Below are 18,857 nucleotides of genomic sequence, written 5' to 3'. Positions count from 1 at the left end.
TGTGGGTGGGCCCTGGGCCTGCTCTCCAGCTGCCTCTGGACTCCACTTCCTGGGGGAGCCTCCCCGTGCCCAGCCCCGGGGGTGGGACCCTCGCAGCAGCCAGAAGCTCAGTGTCGACTGGAAACCAACAAACCAAGGAGCTTCCCTCTGGGCTGGGCCGGACCACACAGCCCTCCACACGCGGCAGAGTTAGGTCGGCAGAGAGCGTAAGCCTCAGTGCAGGACGGCCAGCATTTCCCAGCCCCCGAAGAGGTTTGCGGTGTGGTGTGGTGTGCTCTGGTGACAGGGGACACAGGGACAGAGGCAGGAACTAACTTCCGACGCCGTCGGGTGAGACTCAGGCAGAAACACCCCCTGGTGACGTAAGCAGGCACAGCTGCTCCTCCCTGGGCCTTCCCTGCAGTGACTCTGAGGCTGGGCTGCCCCTCGTCCCTGCTGTGATGGGACCGAAGCCGAAGCCTGGAGCCCCTGGGCACCCCCCACCCCTGGTCCTGCCCGGCCCTTGCGTCCGGCCCCCACAGGCCTCCTCCCACCCGGCCCCTGCGTCCACTGACTCAGACCCTTCCCGAAGTCCTGCCCGCCGCCGGCCCAGCAGACCTTATCCCTCCACCCGCCACGCAGCTTCCCCCCCTCAGCCTGCAGAAACGTGTCCTCAGCTGAAACCTGACACATAATCTCAGTGAAGAAACAGATTAGTGCAGAGCTGGCGCGGTGGGGTCTTCGCAGGTCCGTCCCCCGCTCTACGGTTTCCCAGCACATTTGGAAACCGCAGGGGCCTCTTCCTGGCTGACCCGGGGTGTTCTGAGGGGCGTCTCTGGACGCTGGGGCTGATTCGCTCTGTGGGCCACACCCCCGTCCACTGTCGCCGACGCAGGAGGTGCAAAGGGCCTCAGGGCGTCACCCATCCACGCACCTCACACGTCGCCGAGGGCGGGGAGGGGCCGGAGTCTCCACGCAGGAAGCACCGGGACCGTCAGCCCCCTCCTGACCCCCATCTGCGCTCTGAACCACAGCTGACCCTCAGCAGCATCAGAGTCGCTTGCGGTCCCCGGAGTCCAGCAAGACCCTGGCGCCACCAGATCCGAGGAGAGGGAGACAAAGCCAGGAGGCAGTGGACGCGGCCCCCAGCCGTGCAGTGCTGGGCTGGCTGTGCTGCCCGTCAGCCTGGAGTCACCGAGCACAAAGCACGAGGGTGGGCGCCCTCCTGCCCTCCTGCCGGAGGGGCCGCAGGGAGTGGGTGGTGCGGCCCAGGGCGGGGAAGCGGCCAGAGCAGTGGAAGTGAGGGTGAAGCACGTGGAGGACAAGGGAGCCAGGCCCGTTGAGGAGGGAGCTCCACGCGTGGGGCAGCCGCAAGAACCCTGGTGCCGGAACCCGGGGAAGCCGTGTGGGCTTCACGTGCTCAGACACACGTACACGTGAGTGTGCGGAAACGCACACACGTAAACGTGCGTGCCTGTGTGGGAGCACCTGGGAGCACTGACAGCCCAGCAGCAGCAAGCACGCCCGGCGCCCGGACCTTGGTTTCTAAGCACCACTCCGCAGTAAACAAAACAGAGTGGAGACGCGGCTGATCCCGGGGCTGGGGCCGGAACACCTGTGCCAGAGAGGGAAGGCCGCTCAGAGCGTGAAGCCACACGTCGAAAGGACAGAAGAGTCTGTCTGACGGCAGAATCCTGGGCCACGTGAACAACAACATAAACGAGGTAATTTATTACAACCCAACAAGGCACTGTGACTCCCTGACTCTTTCCTAACATAAACAAACACACCAACACCTCAGTGGGGGAGAAGGGAAACTCTCCTTTTAATTCAATTCATAAACGTAGAGGAAACGATGGAAGTAAACAACCGCCATGGGCCACCCCGACTGTGCTGGCTGGTTCAGGGGACAGTAGTCCCTGGAGGCCGAGGCTGAGGCATCAGGATCTGGACACACCCTGGAGAAGCTCCCACAGAGCAGGGATCAAGCACAAGGGGACACAGCCTGTGCAGAGAGACCAGGCAGGCCCACCGTGACCGGCTCACGGTCCACATCCCTCGTGGACGGATGGGACCCACCAGGAAGGGCACGGCACCATTTGGGGGGCCTTCCTGCCAGGAACGCACGGCCTGAGGCTGGCCATGAGGAAACATCGGGCGGACCCAGGCTGGGGTCACCCTTCAGAAGTAGAGGCCTGTACCCTTTTAGACTGTCAAGGTCACGAGAGACAGAGAAAGACCAAGGAACTGTCCCCACTGGAGACTGATGGTCACGGAGGTGCAACAAACTCCTGGGCCAGAAAGGAAAGGGCTGCGGTGGGCAGCTGGGGGTGTGCCTGTGGCCTGCGGCTGAGTCAGCGAGGGTTTCCTGACTGGTAGAGCTGTGTGTGGTCACAGAGCACGGTTCTGGGAGGTACACGGGTCTAGAATACTTAGCGGCAACCGGTCACCATGTCAGGAAGACAGTGTTTTTGCCTAGAGGGAGGCAGTGAAGACGCGGCAGGCTCTAGTGTGGCCGATCGGGTACCTGGCTTAAGGCAAGTGTTCTTATTCTTGTGACCTTTCTAGCGGTTTGAAATTATTTCAAAGTAAGGATGGCAGTTTGAGAGGACTTAATGTATTCAAAAGGATGTATTTATCCCAAAAAAGAGCCCACCAGGTTTTCCTTTTTTTTTCCAGCTGGGAGCGGGAGAGGGAAAGTTTGACAAAGTGATTCTAAATTCATTTGAAAAAGCAAGTTGGAAAATGATCACCAAGGTAGAAGAACTTGCTCTGATGGATATTTAATATTTTAAATTAGTGTAGCTGCGTAATATGTCTTATACACATCTAAAACGTGCAGGCTTGGCCCCAGAAGAGAGTCCGGAAACAGGCCCGAGGAGTTAGCACAGGATTCGGTGGACTTTCACATCACTGCTGATGGGACAGAGGGCTCCCCATTTGGGAGAGAACCAAGGTGGACCTGTACGTCACACCCCACACCTAAGAAACCACAGTGGGGTCATGTGGTACACGCCTTAGTGGGGAGTAACTCATAGCGGTACTCATCCTAAAAATATGGGTATGGTGGGAAGGAGGGCCTTTGTGACATAACCTAAGTCACAAACAGAAACATTAACAACAACAAAAATGCACTGGGTCCCTATCCCCCCATCAACTTCCAAAGGGCAAAAATTAAACTCAAAAAAGAGTCACAACAGAAATAAAAGGTTAATAACACTGTTACACAGAGACCTTTTAAAAAGAATTAATAAGGAAAAAAGGGCGAAGGCCATAAGTAAGTAATTCACAAAAGAAGAAATGCAAACAGCTAGTAATTTCTGGAAGGGTTTAACCTCACTGATCCTGGAAGAAATGAGGAAGTTTAAAAAAGAGAGGTTTTGGGGCTTCCCCGGTGGCACAGTGGTTGAGAGTCCGCCTGCCGATGCAGGGGACACGTGTTCGTGCCCTGGTCCGGGAAGATCCCACATGCCGCGGAGCGGCTGGGCCCATGAGCCATGACCGCTGAGCCTGCGCGTCCGGAGCTTGTGCTTCGCAACGGGAGAGGACACAACAGCGAGAGGCCCGCGTACCGCAAAAAAAAAAAAAAAAAAAAAACAGAGGTTTTGTTTGTTTGGTTTTGGTTGTGAGATTGGCAAAGATGTTTTTGAGAAATATTGTTAAAATCCTGTGCTTGGGGAAACGGACACCGTCCAGCATCACTGTTCAAAGTGAAAGTTGGTACAGGACCTCCACTGTTCTGGACAGCGAGTAAGTAGAATGTAAACACATAAATATACACGTATAAATACACTGTGCGTGTGTCTGTGTGTGTGTTCTCCGACCCAACAATTCCCTCCACAAGCATTGAAGTAAGTGCACGATGACAGATAAACCTATTTGTTGCAGTTATCGTTACATTGGTAAAAAAAGATCAGAAAACTCCCCAGGATTCATCAGTAAGTGATCGATTACATAAATCCTGACCCTCCAGAATAACAATGTGGTATTAAAAGTGAACATGTAAATGCACATTTACCGACATGGACACAGGCCCACAGAATGCGGACGAGGGAGGTGACGTGTGTCTCCACGAGCCCTCTTAGGTCCAACTGTGTGTGTACTCAGCTCACAGTGACGTCACCACAACTCAGGCAGGGCGAAATTGGGGCTTTTTTAACTCTTTAATACTTTTCTGCATCGTTTGATTTTTTACAATATTCATGTCTCGTTTTTCTAAGCAGAAGACAACACTATTTTTCATTTTGAAAAACTGTAAAGAGACATAATCATCTGGACATTTTCATCACTGATGACTTCAAGATGCTCCAGTAAATAGCAAATCAAACAACGTCCAGACACCACATCCACACGTTATAGATCTGGATGGACTCTACAAGTGCACTGCGAGTTACCACGTATATCTGAACACACACACACATAATCAGAGGGGACGAAGACAGGTGGGTGTGGAGGGCAAAGCAAAGGGGTACGTGCACAAAGGAGGAGCTAAATCTTTGCTGAATTAGGAGCAAATAAAGAAATGCTTCTCTCTGAAAAGTCTGAAACAGAAATCAAGATGCTCACAGCGTCAAACGAATGCACGCCTATCCTGGTGGATCTGCTATGGGACCAACCGTAGGGCTCCGGCACCCCACCTGTCCCGTCGCTGCTCAGGAATGGGAAGGATGGGACCCTTGCCTTCCCCGTGGTCACAGGCACCCTCTCTCCTTGCCCCTGGCGCATGCACCCGCCCCGCCGTGCACACGCAAGCACACACACTGAGAGACAGGCTGGTACGACAGGCTGAAACGAGCGTGAATCAGGGCAGAGACACTCGGCTGCAACAGCAATTGGCCACACAAGGACAGGACGGCAGCCTGGGCTCGGCTCACTTCATCTGCCACCGCTAGAGCCATCATCCTGAAACACGTCCACTCCCATCAGTTCAGAGCCTCCCAAGCCTTCAGAAAGGGCCCAGACCCCGGCACTCACGCCCTCTCCCCTCGGGTGGACTCAGCGGACGCGGGAGGCTGGCAGGACCAGCCTGGGCAACGGGCCTCTCCTGACCACTGACGCTGTCCCCTTTGCAAGCCCGTTCGCGGCACGACTGCCCGTGATCCTGTCCGCTGAACGAGTGAGGTGACATCGTCCAGGTGCCTGGGCCACAGGCAGCATCCGCTGAGTGCCAGGGCCTCCCTCCCGTCTGCCTCGCAAGCCCACAGGAGCTGCGGCCCCCGCTCTGGCTGGGCTCACCGTGCGAGGTGTCGTGTGTGACCCACTCTGCACAGGCCAAGCACACACACACCGCACGGGGGAGGGGGCAGGCCTTCCTGATGTGGGATCTACGTGGGCTCCTGGGCCTAAGCACCGGCAACTTCCTGCCACATCGGCCCCAAGCGAAAGCCGGGGCCCAGCTGTCCCCACCCGACCCAGCACTGTTTGGCCCTCTCTGGAATGCATTTCACCTCCCGAACAGTCACCCTTCGTAACTTTTCTTACTTCCTCAAGATGCATCCTGCTACCTTTGAAGAAATAAACGCAGCTTCCCTGCTCATTTTTACCATATGGGAAGTGTCATAAATTCTATATGCAAGACGAATGGCAAGCTGTGTACCAGAAAAGCCCTATGTCTCCTGTTACGGCTCCAGCCAGACTCTCGGCCTTTGCGCAAGTGGGCATGTGGGCTGGGCTGTACATGGTTCCGAGCTGATACACAGAAGCTACAGCAGCAAACCCTGAGAGCAAAGAGCCTTTTGTCACCGTCGTTCCCACCCTACACCCTGCAGCCAGGCCCCAGACGTGGCCACACCTTGTTTCACCCGCGGTGCTGCCCTCCCTCGGGGATCTCAGTTACCCTGTAGGCCAGTGTCTGGAGGACTTGACATCGTGAGGCTGGGTCAGGGCGGATGGGGCTGCCTGCCCGGGAGTGCTCAAACCTGGCTCAAGATCACCCGGTGGTCGGCGTGGCACAGGCTGTGCCGGGCCTCAATGCCCGGTGCCTGGACGGAGGGGGGCTCTGAAGAGTGAGAGGCACAGAGGAACGGGCATCACAGGGAGACCAGGGCCCCCTCTGCTTCACGCCAACACTGCCGTCCTGCCACCAGAAACCAAGATCCAGGCGGAAACAGCGCCGACGGCTGCGGCTGGCATCCTGCATCACCCAAGACACAGCGGGGGACATGCAGTCACCTGGGAACGCCAGAGCCACGTTCAAGATACACGCTCTTCCCAAAACGACTCCCAGATCTGAGCAGTCGTGTCCTTAAAACAAGGAACCATGCGTCATAAACACATTTTTCTCATCTAGGACCGAGGTGACCGTATTTTTTACTTTTAAACCATTTTATATTTCTAACCCATATTTAGAAATTCGTACCTGCCTGAGGTCGAAGCTCGTTCACCTGACGAAGGAGACAATGTCAAAGGAAAGAAAGGGGCAGCACACTCCCTCAGCGCAGCTCTGACAAAAGCAGGGCTGTGACAGTGACGCCCTAGGGGACGGTGCCAGCCCTGCTGGGGCCAAGGACCCCGAGGTGACTGCTATGAGCCAATTCACCGGTCAGGCCACTTGCAGGACAGGTGGGGAGGGAAATCATGTGTCCGCTCAAGCGAAACTCCGGGGCAGTGGGACAACTGTCCTCACGAGACGCCTGAAAGGCGGTCCATCCACCACGGGAAACTCACAGAAGACTGGGAGAGCCAGAGTCAGAGCGCCACGACCCCGCTAGGAGCGTCTCGCAGGAGCTGGGGGTCGGTCTGCCGGAAGCGCTGCGTGGACGGTCAGTGGGGTCCAGCTGACCAGGCGGTGGCAGCGAGCTAGGACGGTGCTGCGGCCAGCGAGGGGCTGCCCACGGGCCCTGTGGTTTTGGGGGTGCCTCCACACGGTGGCTCACGGCCTCCCCTCATTTGTGCGTGTGTTGGGTGGGGGCAGGGGGCAACAGCGGGAGTGACGGGCTGGGGACACTTTAAAGAGTTCCTAGGAATCACGGCCCAGGGTCTGCACCCTCAGCTTCCCGGAGACTGGACTGTGGAGAAGCCTTGGAGTAGTGGCTCTCGGTTCTCTGCGGTCTGGCCACACCAGGAACACAGGGCCTGTCCTGGACGATACAACCAGGGTCCACTCCAGCCTGGACCCACAGCCGTGCAGTGAGGGCAAGGGAAGCCCCAGGGTGGCACGTGGGCAGCCCGTACCACACACACCGCTGCTCTGGAGGTGGACCCTCAGGACAGAGAGCTCCTGGGTGGGGTGGGTGGAGCCCCCGACCCTTCAGAGCCTGCAGCCTTTCCCGCAGGGGTCTGGAGGCTGCCGGGATGCTAACACGTAACCACGAACCTCTCACGGACGTGCTGGCAGAGGCTGCAGAGATCACCCTTCCTGGGGCCCCCGCCCTGGCCCTGCAGCACCTGGCACCTGGAGACGGTGCGGCGTCCCGGGAGGTCAGCAGAGCCCTGCCCTTGTCGCCGCCGAGGGACGGGAGCCTGGTCCACGGGGCCCGGATCTGAGGGGCTCTGAGACCTACACAATAACCGCTCGACTGTCCCGCGCCCTCAGCAGGGCTGCCTCTCGGGAGGCGGAACAGGGAGGCAACAGACTTGGAAGAATAAGCCCTAGGATGACGCCGCTCAGTGGTAACCCCTTCACTGACTGAAAAGGGAAGATTCCTCCACTGTAACAGCATCTAATCCCCAGAAGCTGATCTAAAATGTGACACTCCAAGAAAACCGAACGTGGCACAAAGAACGGAGCCTTTCGGGACGGTGGCTTTACTGCCGAAGCGAGTCATTAACAGAGCTGGGATGCAGGGCCGTCTCGTCTTTGTCGAGGGGAGGGATTAACAGACTGTCGTCTCTGAGCCCAGTTTCCTGAGTCACAGGTGTCTGTGGGCTGCGGCCACGTGGGGTGGGGCCAGCCGGGGACCTCACATCCCGCAGGGCGGCTCTGAGCCCACCACCTGCGGTCCCTGCCCCTCCTGGCTGGGGGCCCCCAGACGCTCTCCCCGGTCAGGAGCCTCCCTCCTTCCTGCTGGACCCTGGCCTCCCACGTGGCGCCCTAGCCTGGGGGTTTGCACGGCCCCTTCTCATCTCTCGGCTCTGCTCCGGAGTCAGGGACAGTCCCCAGAGTCTCAGCCACCCTCCGCCCGCTGTCCTACTGTATCCCCCTCGCAACGCGTTGCATAACTGACCGTTTGCGGGCCGGGGGCCCAGCTCATGTGCAGGGGCCTCGTGTGTCTGCCAAGAGGGAGAGTCACCGGCTGGCGGTGCCAAAGCGGGTCCCACGTGGGCTCCCCACCTCCACCTCAGCACTGGCGCCATCTCAGCCTCTCCCAGATGCTGCCAGGCATCTTTCTAAAACACGAATCCCTTACAAGCTTTCTCACGGCTTGCCGCTGCCTGCAGGACGCATTCCAATTCTCTCACACGCACGGAAGGCCCTTCACACCTGCGACCAGGCCGCCCTTTCAGCTGCCCCCGAGCCTCAGGCCCACCCCTCGACACCTGCTTCCCCCCACGCAGGTCCCTGCTTTCTCCGGCACCGCGCCCGGGTCTCTGCCCACACGGCCCTGACGGCAGAGCCAAATCAGCCGGGAGGCCCCGCGGCCTCTGCCCGGGAGGGCGTCATTCACGCGGTGGTAAAGCAATGATCACACCAGATATACCACGCGGGTGCTCCGGTCCGGGGCCCGGGACACAAAGCGGCCAACACGGCTCCTGCCTGCAGAAGCCTGAGGGCCAGTGGAGCACGGTGCGCGGACAGAAGGGGCGCCCAGCAGGGGTCTCAGCCCCAGGTCCACCCCGGCGAGCCCAGAGGGTGGTGCCGCCTGGGGAGATGTGTCCGTGCGCCCTGACACGTGGCGCCAACCATGAGAGAGGGCCCAGATCACCGCCACCTAGTCCTGTCTGCAGAGAGAAGGGACGACGGAGAGCCCTACGGGGGCAGCGAATCATATGGCAAACACACCCAGCCGTCTCTGTGGACGTGGCCCGGGCCGGGGCAGGCCACGGGGAGAGTCCCTGAAGGGGAAGCCTCCCCGCTCGAGGCCAGTCACGAGCAGATCACAAGGGGGCTCTGCCCAGAGAAACCTGGTGGCCACTGTCCGCGGGCCATGGGAGCCAGTCAGCCTGCCAGCCTGCAGCGACGTCTCTGCCGGACGTCTGTGAGTGGGCACCGCGGCCCAGGAGGAAGGAGCAGGTCTGGGCCCCATCGGACCTGGTTCGGATCCCGCGCTACCCCTGCCGTGGGTCCTGAGCACCCGTGGGGACCACTCGGCCCTCGCAGGAGCCTGAGCAAAAGAGGCACCATCCCCGCCCCGTTTCACAGTCCAGGAAGCGAGCCCGCAAGGCGCCGGACGCGGCTTCGGCCCCTGCCACACGCTTCACACCAGGAGACCCTGAACCACATAGGCTCCAGCACGGCCGCCGCACGTGATATCCTTAAGGAAACGGATTACCTGCACTTTGGCTTGTGAATGAATTATTCAATGGGTTTTGATTTGTCGACCTCTCGAAGAGCCAGGTACACCCGTTGAAACCACGTGTTTTGGTAAATTTCTAAATAGAAAACGCTCCTTTTAACAGGTTAGGTAAGGGAGTCAGACAGAAACATCCTCTGGATTCAGGCTAATACAGCAGCACCTGGACTAGAGGATGTTTGAACCTGTCTCATTCAGGATTCAAGCCCACAAGCACCGTCTCCATAGACAATCACCGTTCCATCATTAGGTCCCTGACAGATGCAGACGGGGAAGCTCACACACCTGAACACCAGCCCCTCCCTCAGCTGGGCCTGCGTCAGGCAGGAGCCCGGCCCAGGTGAGGTGGGCAGCCCAGCAGCCGTGTCCTTGCGGACCAGACCTCTCTGGTCGCAGTCCCTGCAGCACGGTGGCTCGGTCCCAGGAAACAGTTAATAGCCTGTCTTTCGGCTCCCCTGTGCTGGCCTCTTTGAGGGCCGCCCGCTGTGGGGCCGGGGGCCATACGAGTTTCCTGCCAGGGGTGAGCCGAGAGCAGCCCTGGACGACTCCCCCAGGAAGAGGACAGAGGTTATCGTAAAAACTAGACGTGACAATAAATGCAGTATGTTCCCCGGGGTCTTCATCTCTTCCTTCAGGAAACCTGAGCAATTCCGCCTTCCGTGCTGTTGTGAGGTAGAGGGTATGTGCGTGCGTGCGTGTGTGCGTGCACGCGTCCTGGGTTACTTGCTTCTGCCCCAACGATGGAATCCTTCCGAAGCCAGAGCCCCAGCCTGTGGTGTTGGCCTCGCCGCCCATATGCTCTTCCTAAGGCCAAGTGCTTGCTGACCCCTGAGGGTACACTGGGCCTGGCAGCCTCAGGAAAGCTCGAGAGGCCAGCGTGAAGTTGGGAGGGTCACCGTCCGTCAGCGTCTAACACGGCCAATGTGACCCACGGTGCTGTTTTCTGCTTGGCAAACTCTAACCCCTTCCTCCCCCAGCCACGGGGGAGTAGCTGGTGGAAGAACTACGCTCTCCTCCAGGAGAAAAAATTTAAAGTTGGAATTTAAACATCTGTGTGAAGGCTTCTAAGGACAAGACGAAGCAGGACTCGATGGCCAAGGCTATGAGGAGAAGGGAACCTGGAGGTGAGTGTTCATTCCTGGAGCTGCCTCCCCGCCAACCCCCTGAGTTTTTGCCAATTCTTGGTGTTGGGCAAACAGCTTCTGCTAAAAGGCAGAGAAGCCAGCAGGGTCTCTGGAGCTCTCTCGGGACGGTAGAGGCACAGCATGGCTGGGACTCAAGGCATCGGGACTCCAGGGAGAAGGGAGGCACACTCAGGGGTCTTCCTCCTTTAAAGCATTCTTCAGATCCTTGAGCTCAAGAAGCCTCATGGCAGGAAACTCAGAACCTAAGTAAAAAGCCACTGAAGGGCAGAGTAGAATTCTCAGAAGTTTCACAGAGTTGAGGAGGCAAACATAGGGCTTTCGAGCTCGCCAAGAACAAGGAGCCCTGGACAGCCAGACCCTAGGGGCAGGGGTCAGTCAAGAAGCCTGAGCTCCACCAGGACTGCAGGCAGGACCCAGTCAGCTCGGCCCATCAGGGTTGACGTGATCTGCCTTGACACTGGCCCATCCAGGAAGGGGGTGAGCACCTCTGGGGAGGCCTCTGTACCTTCTCTATAATGCCTGGCATTCAATCAAGAATTACCAGGCACACGGAGAAACAGAACCACGAGGAAAAAACAGGCAACAGAAACAGACCTGCAGATGACTTCAAGATAGCTACAATTAATACGTTCAAGAATTCATAGTTCAAATGCATATATCGGGAGAGAGAGCAGGCTGGACCTGGCTACAACGTCCGGGGCTCTGGCTTCTGCCCAGTCCCCGCATCCACTCCTCCAGCAGCCCACCGTCAAGGCCTTGAACATGCTAATCGCTTCCTGCCCGGGGCCTCCGCACCTGCTGACCTTCTTTTGAGAAGCCCTCTCTCCCTCCTTGCTTGCTCTGGCCCACATCTCGGGTCCTGAGGAGTCAGTTTAAGTGTAGGACACCCCCACCCCACGCCCGCCCGGGTCTGGGGTCTGGGTCGGGGCCTCAGACTGGGCTTCTTCACTCACTGTCTTCAACGGCTCATCACTGTCACCAGCCATTGTTTGGGCAAATGGCTTTTGTACAGTTAGTTTTTTGTTCTGTTTTGTTTTTTTTAAATGAATTTATTTACTTTTGGCTGTGTCGGGTCTTCATTTCTGTGTGAGGGCTTTCTCTAGTTGTGGTGAGCGGGGGCCACTCTTCATCGCGGTGCGTGGGCCTCTCGCTGTTGTGGCCTCTCCCGTTGCGGAGCACAGGCTCCAGACGCACAGGCCCAGCGGCCATGGCTCACGGGCCCAGCCGCTCCGCGGCATGTGGGATCTTCCCGGACCGGGGCATGAACCCACGTCCCCCGCATCGGCAGGCGGACTCCCAACCACTGCGCCGCCAGGGAAGCCCACAACAGCTTTTTTAGTGAATTCAATTTACATATTAAATCTGTTCCACACCATGCCATGCTAGGTGTGGTGAAAGGACGACTGAATAAACGACCACCATCACTAACCACTGTCACGCCGGCACGGCAGCAGACGCTGATGGCCCACTGTAGACCTGGGCCCACCCCCAGGTCCACCATCCACAGGGGTCTCACCTGCAGACAGGAAACCCAGCAGGAGGCAGGGCCGAGGTCTGAGTCCAGGTCTGTCCACAGGGGCCTCCACGGGACAGCAAAGCCGCTGAGACAAACAGTGAGGCCCAGAGGCCCCGAAGCTGTCCAAGCTGGGCTTGGCCCCCGCACGTCCAGGCGCAGCTGTGGGCAGGTGAGGGAGCCGCCCGACAGCAGACGAGGGGCACTGACCCTTCAGGCACACGCTCTACAGGGAGCGTCGCCCAGGATGCCGTGAACAGACAGAGTCCCCCCTGCACCACACACGCCACCCGCCTCTGCCTTCAGAGGGCACGAGAATGAAAAAGGAGGCGACAGTCAAATCCACCCGAGTCCCCCCTCAGGATGGGGCCACATGGTGGGTGACAAAAACGCGGCAGCACTGACGGCAGAGCCCTGGCAGCTCTCCAGCTCCTTCCCCTGCAGGTAGGTCGAGATCCAAGGAAAGAGGGCGGGCGCTGCCCACTTCTGGGGGATCACATTCCTGGGTGGCTGTCACCCAACCTCTCCCTGTCACCCACTGCCTGTGATTCCGGTGAGCCAGAATCTCACCTGGGAGAGGTGGGGACCCCACCGGGGCAGCGAGAATGCTCCGTCCTCGGGGTCCCCAGGTCTCCATCGCTCCCCGGGGGAGTGGGAGGGTCCCGCTCCCCAGCTCCCGTCACTGCCCCAGGGCTGAACTGCAAGAGAAGATTCTCCTCCCCACACCCTCCCTTCAGTCAGCTCGACCAGGACCCGCAGCACCTCCCCGGCTTCGGGGGTCCCTGCGGCGCCAGGTCTGGACGGGACGTGCCCCCTCCGGGCACCCCCACGGCTTTCAGCAGCGGCCTCTCACCCCTGGTCCCCCAAACCTCCATACACCGTCACCTCGAGGTGGCAGATCCAAGCTGGTCCCCCCTGCACTGGGCCTGGGGGGGGAGGGGCAGGCACGGGGGCCCCAGCTGACTGACGAAGGTCGACGGGTCCCCAGGGACACCTGCACACAAGGGACCGGCCCTCCCTTCCCCACGGGGGCCCCTGCAGACCTTCCTGGACCTGCACCCGAAGCAACAGGCGCGTCTGCAGCGGACAGGCCGCCACACCCCTGCTCCTGACGCTCGGCTCCCAGGCCCCCAGCGCAGGAGCAGGACAGGCGGACAGAACACTGGTGCTCAGCCCTGTGCCGCCCGACCCTGTCCTTCCGGAGGCAAGACAGCCCCCTGACCGAGTGTCACGCAGAGGCTCGAGGCTCAGGGCCAGGCCACTCCGGAACCCGCCCAGGGGCGGGGGGGCCAGCAGCACCCCTTCTTGACTCCCTCAGGGGCCTGGGCGCGGCGCCCAGCCCAGCTCACAGGACACGCAGGACCAGGTCCTGGAGTGGCTGGCTCTGCCCCGACCCCAGGCGCGGGGATCTGAGCCCCTCGAGAAGCTTGCCATCAGGCCTCGGGGCAGGGAGATTTTACAGACGCAGGCGGAGTTCAGGAGGAGGAAGCGCTTACTTGATCGCACCCTCCATCTTCGAGGCTGCCTTGTGGAACTGCTGTGAAGACAGTCTGTACGTCTCGACATTCTGCAACGAGAAAATGGACCCGACGGGTTACCAGATGGAAGCTTCTCTCCGGCCGCAACCCCACCCACAGCCGTGCTGAGTCCACACATGCCGACTTCCTGACCAGAATCACAGGGAGGGCCCAGCTCCTCATGGACCAGCCGCGGCCGCCAGGACACATGGAGCCCCTGGCTCAGGGGTCACACCCCCGCCACGAGCGAGGCCCGGCCCGGCCTGCCCCACCGTGTAAATAAAGCTTTACGGGCACACGGCCATACCCACGATTTGTGACCACACGGCTGTGGCTGCTCCTGGGCTACGACAGTGTCCACAGAGGCAGCGAGGCCCACACAGCCTAAGACAGTCACTATCTTAAAGAAAGAGTTTGCCGTTCCTTCGTCTGGTCCAACCCCATCTTTACGTGGACTCTGCTGCCCAGAGATGTGAAGCAACTTGCCCGAAGCCACACAGCAGGCAGCGGTGCCGGGACCACAGCCCAGGACCCCCGCACTCACCAGCACTGCCAGGCAGTCCCAGAGGCACGTGCTGCCCTCCTTCCGAGGGCACCCCGTGTGTGCTCAGGGCCGGCAGTGTGGGGCCGGCAGCAGGACAGAGCTGGGCTGGAGCCTGGGGCCACCGCGGCATCCTTCCGGTCAGTCACGCCACTTCTCTGTGCCCCAAGGAGAGTGGCTTCAGGCCACCCAGGCCCAGCACCCCGCGTGCCACGTCTCCAGAGAAGACCAACGTAAACACAGCTGCCCCCCAACACCAGATCCTGGCCGAGCCCCGTGAGGCTCACGGGTGGACCCAACATCTCCAAGGACGCAGCCTCGAGAACGAAACCACCCAGAGGAAGCCCGACACGGGGCTGGCGTCGGACGCCCCAGCAAGATGCTCTGTGGAGCTGCTGGGCCCGCACAAGCCTGGGGTAGCCCCTTCCCACCACAGACGGGCAAAAGCAGCTTCAGGGCTCCCGCGGGGGCCGGTCAGTCAGGTCCTGCAAGCAGCCAGTGAGGCAGGTGAAGGGACCCGCAGAAGTGGAGACCCCACGGCCTGTCGGCCTCCAAGCCCGGCTCTCCCACTCCACCTCCACTGAGTACACAGGGAGCCTGGCCCAAAAGGAACGAACCAGTCGGACCAGAACAGGTGACAGGTGCCCAGATCAGAGCCGTGCGGGGCAAGCGCCGTACCCCATGGGCCCCATCCTCCACCTGCAGGGAAGGTAACCACGGCAGGCGCGGGGAGCACGTCCCCGAAGTACCTGCAGGGCATCGAAGGCGGAGTCTGTACCCGGGGTGGGGGACGGAACCAGGCCAGCAGCCCTAGCCTGGTACCACGGCCTCTGGGAAGGGCCAGCTGGGAAGGACGCGGAAGGGTGTTCCGAAACGCAGCTCAGCCCACGAAGGGCAGGGGTTCTGCTCTGGGCTGTGCTGGGGCGAGCCTGCTGCCAGACCGCCACCCCCAGCTGCAGACTGAGGCCACCCCGCCGCTCCCTGGCATGTTCCCCACCCCTGAACCAGGGAGACAGCCGAGGCCCCTCTGATGGTCAATGGGAGCTGCGAACACCCAGCGCACAACAGGCATGAAATAAACGGGGGCTCTCCCCACCCAGCCCGGCTGCCCCCCTCCACAGGGACGTGCTGACGCCCAGCCGTCCAGCCCTGATGATCCAGCCAAGAGATTCCAACTCCACCTCAACCAGTGGCCGGTCAACCAACACTGACCCTGGGGAGGGAGTAAGGACACAGGTGAATCAGGCCAGGCCCTCTCCACTGAGCAGATGCTCTCCTGGGATGTCCATGTTTTAACGCGCTCTGCACACGGCGTCTGCTCTTTGGGTCACTTCCTCCCTCGAACCCTGTCTCCTAGCCGTCAAGCAGGCAGCCCTCCCCGCGGGGCGCCAAGAGGGGCGGGCTCACGGGACGAGCGTACCACCCACACGCCACCACTGCCTCTTCTGAAGTCACAAGCCCCCAGCCACGCTGCCCGTCCCCTCCTGCAGACAGCCTCGCGGCTGAGGCCTGCCCTCCTGGGAGAGCAGCTGAGCAGTCCCTTCCCAGGGGAGCACCTGCAGCCCAGATGGGACCCTGCACCTCCACGCACCGCCCGGCTGGGGAGACCTGCGTCAGTGGCTGCACTGACTGCGACCTCAGCTTGAACCTGTGGTCGGTGAGGCTAGTCGCAGGAAGTGCCCGCGGGCCAAGAAGTGGTGATAACCCCAGCGCAGCTTCCTCTACAGCCTCAGGATGGCTCAGAGGACGGGCCCCTGCTGCGCCCTCTGCCCATCTAACTGGCCTGAGCAGGTCAGGCACTGCCAGCGACCCCCTGCCCCCCAACGCCCCGCGCACGCGCCCTGAGGGAGCAGCTCCGTGCCCACCCGGCATCCTGGGGCCGCTGGAAGCCGTGCAGTCTGAGGCCTCAGCCAGCGAGAGCAGGGCCCTCGCAGACTCCACCAGGGGGCTTCTGGAAAGACCGGGCCCCCCCCCCGCCACCAAGACCCTGCTGAGCGCTGAAGGTCCCACGGCAGCCCGGCCGCAGGCAATGGGGCCGAGCAAGGCTCCACTCCTCAGGGTGTGCGGAGTGGTGGGGCGGCCGCGTGGACGACACAGCGACCCCCGCAGCCCCGCTGCCCCCTGCTCCCCGCGACTGGTGATCTCTCCTTCCCTAGATTCAGACCCCACGATTTCAGGGGCCCTCCTCCCCCTCCAGCTGCTGCGAGTGAGTCTGAAACCAGAAGACCCGATCTCGATTAATTAAGCCTGCCATTAAAAATTAAATAACGTGAGCGAGAAGGTGTGAGCCTTATCTCAACAGGCTTCAAGAGTCCCAGTGTTTCTTCAATTACTTCCCAGCAGTTTTCATATTTCATACTGTCTGATTTCTCCAAGGGCCTGGATTCTGGAGATCAAAAGAGAGGGCAGGGGGAGGAGGGAGGCTGGGGACCGAGGGGGGCTGTCCGTCCCCACCACAGCCAGGACGGGGGGCCCCTAAGGCAGAGCTCCGTCTGCCGGCCTGGAGGGGAGCCCCAGGAACGGTGAGAGGCCGCCGGGCCATGAGGGTGGGTGCAGGCCGCGGTGGGGCGTCTGGCTCCCTGGCTTCTGTGTGAAATAGACGGTCCCAGAGCGTCCTCCATACAGCGTCGTGGGAATTGCTACAAAATGCCGCTGAGGTGGCACATATAAAACGCTTAGAGCTGGGGGGGGCCTGGCACAGAGGAAACAAAAAATGTCTTAAAAACTTAACACCCAAATGCGTGTCAGCCAAGGGAAAGAGAGGGGCATCTCCTGGAGGAGGCGAGCTCCACCAGGGGAGGGGTTTTCAGCCCCCTTGCCTGACCGATCCCCAGAGCCGCCGGCAGTGCCGGCACAGAGCGGCCCCACCAGGGGTGGCTGCAAAGTGGGGGCAGGCGCAGCTCCACTAGGGCAGATCAAAAGCGTCATCAGGACGCAGCGTCTGTCTGGTCAATGGAAGTCTCTGAGCTGCCGCTCCGTGGACGCAGCCCCACCAGGAGCTCGCAGACCGGGCGGGGACGAAGAGCAGGCTGGGGGCCAGGCCCAGAGAGGCCGCAGGGGCCACGTGAGGATCGCGAGCTTGGACCCCTCCCCCAAGTGAGAGCAGCTCAGCAAACACTTCGGGAGAGTGTGAGAGAGACAGTCACTGGTCGTGCTCTGTGACCGTGAGCACTGAACCATCAACCAGGGACACAGGGCCCACGGGGTTCAAGTGGACCCCCATGCCAGGCGCTGTGGCTGGGACCAGTCACCAGACTGGCCCTTTACACCCAGAGCTATGCTTCCGGTAGGAATGCCTATCCCTCTGCCGGGTGCAGACAGATGGTCAGAGGCAGTCGATCCCGCCCAGGGGCCAGAACCTCGAGGGAAAGAGGCAGGCCCCGGAGCCGATCCATCAGCTTCCCATACACGCATGCCTCCAGCAAGGGATCCAGCGTACCTAGGGCCACGCAGACTGGGCTCAGAGCAGACACACGGTTGTGCCTAGAGGCACCTGAAGGCCCAGAGCCGGGAGAGTTCCAGCAAAATCAGTGCAGCTGTCGGAGCTGGGGCCGGGGCTCAAGGAAGCACCAGAACCTGCAGGGAGCAGAGTGAGGATGGGAGACCCCAGACCCTGCGGTGCTTCAACACGTCCAGGCAGTCATCAGGGGTACGGGACTCACCAGCCTAGTTACCAAAGGCTCGCCAAGCGCACGGGAACGCAAGGGCACGTGGAGAGTTGTAAGAGGTCCGAACAGTCAACGTAAAGCTTTGAAAGCTGCTGGGCGTGCAGCCGGTGACACAGTAGGTGAAGGGACAGAAATTCCGTTTTGTTGAGGGACTGAACAGCTGGCTCTTTGTGAAGCCGGTTCAGCATCTTTGCCCCTCCCGTGCGTTGGTGCCGGCCCCCTCCCCAGTCGCCAGACCCCACCCCGACCCCACTCCTCCCTCGCTCTGCTCCTTCCCCCGAGCCCCTGGCGCTGCCCTTTCAGCCACTGTTATTGCTAAAAATGACCAAGTGAAGCTGGCCGGCTTCGCCCTACTCGGCTGAATGGAGAAGACACCCCTCTCCAGACTTGCTCCGGCACTTACCCAGGATGGGTAAGGGCCAATCCTGTCCCCACTGCCTACCCTCAGGGATGCCCACTGAGATCCTTTCAACCCCCGGGGTCCCTTCCCTCCACCGTTTCCTCATCCCCAGGCACACGGTCCAAACTCACCCATGGCCACCTTCCTCAGGGCCACACCCAGGGCTTCCCACCCTCCAGGAGAGCCTTACCTAGGATCCCAACGGCAACCTGACAGCCCTACCTAGGATCCTCAAGCATCCCCAGGACAGTCCCGCCTGTGACCCCCCTCTACCCCACCCCCCCGGAAGGCCCCACGTGGCACACCTGCCCTCTAACCCCACTGACCACGCCTTTACCCTCCACCCCTCCCACACCCTCCTGTCCTCACTTCCGCTCCCTCCCTGGTCCCCTGCTTTGCCCTCCCTGGGCCCTGCTTCCAGCCCCTCCCATCACACCCTGCGACCCTCAGCTCTCACCCAGGTACCTCTGCACCTGGTCACACTCCAGGCCTGGCTGATCCAACCCACCTGCCGTGTCCGCCCCTAGGCCCAGGAGACCCCACAACGAATTTCGGCTCCAACCTCAGGTGAACCTTCCCCACAGCCTGTAATTCTTGAAATTCCAGGACAGCTGTCCCCACCAGGCCTGTCTCCCAGCCTGA

General features: G+C 60.6%; 1 protein-coding gene across 1 annotated transcript in view; it reads right to left on the bottom strand.

The window, feature by feature from the left end:
• The window catches only part of CHCHD6 (coiled-coil-helix-coiled-coil-helix domain containing 6), a 126,159-nt gene that overhangs the window by 9,549 nt on the left and 97,753 nt on the right, over positions 1 to 18,857 (bottom strand). The window contains exon 6 of the mRNA XM_065885043.1: positions 13,586 to 13,656. Within this exon, the coding sequence (XP_065741115.1) occupies positions 13,586 to 13,656 (71 nt within the window). The remainder of the gene's footprint in view (positions 1 to 13,585; positions 13,657 to 18,857) is intronic.

This window comes from Phocoena phocoena, chromosome 10 (assembly GCF_963924675.1).
Source record: "Phocoena phocoena chromosome 10, mPhoPho1.1, whole genome shotgun sequence".
In the NCBI taxonomy this organism is placed as follows: domain Eukaryota; kingdom Metazoa; phylum Chordata; class Mammalia; order Artiodactyla; family Phocoenidae; genus Phocoena; species Phocoena phocoena.
Note: the sequence above shows the minus strand (reverse complement) of the source record. Positions and strands in the feature narration are given on the sequence as shown.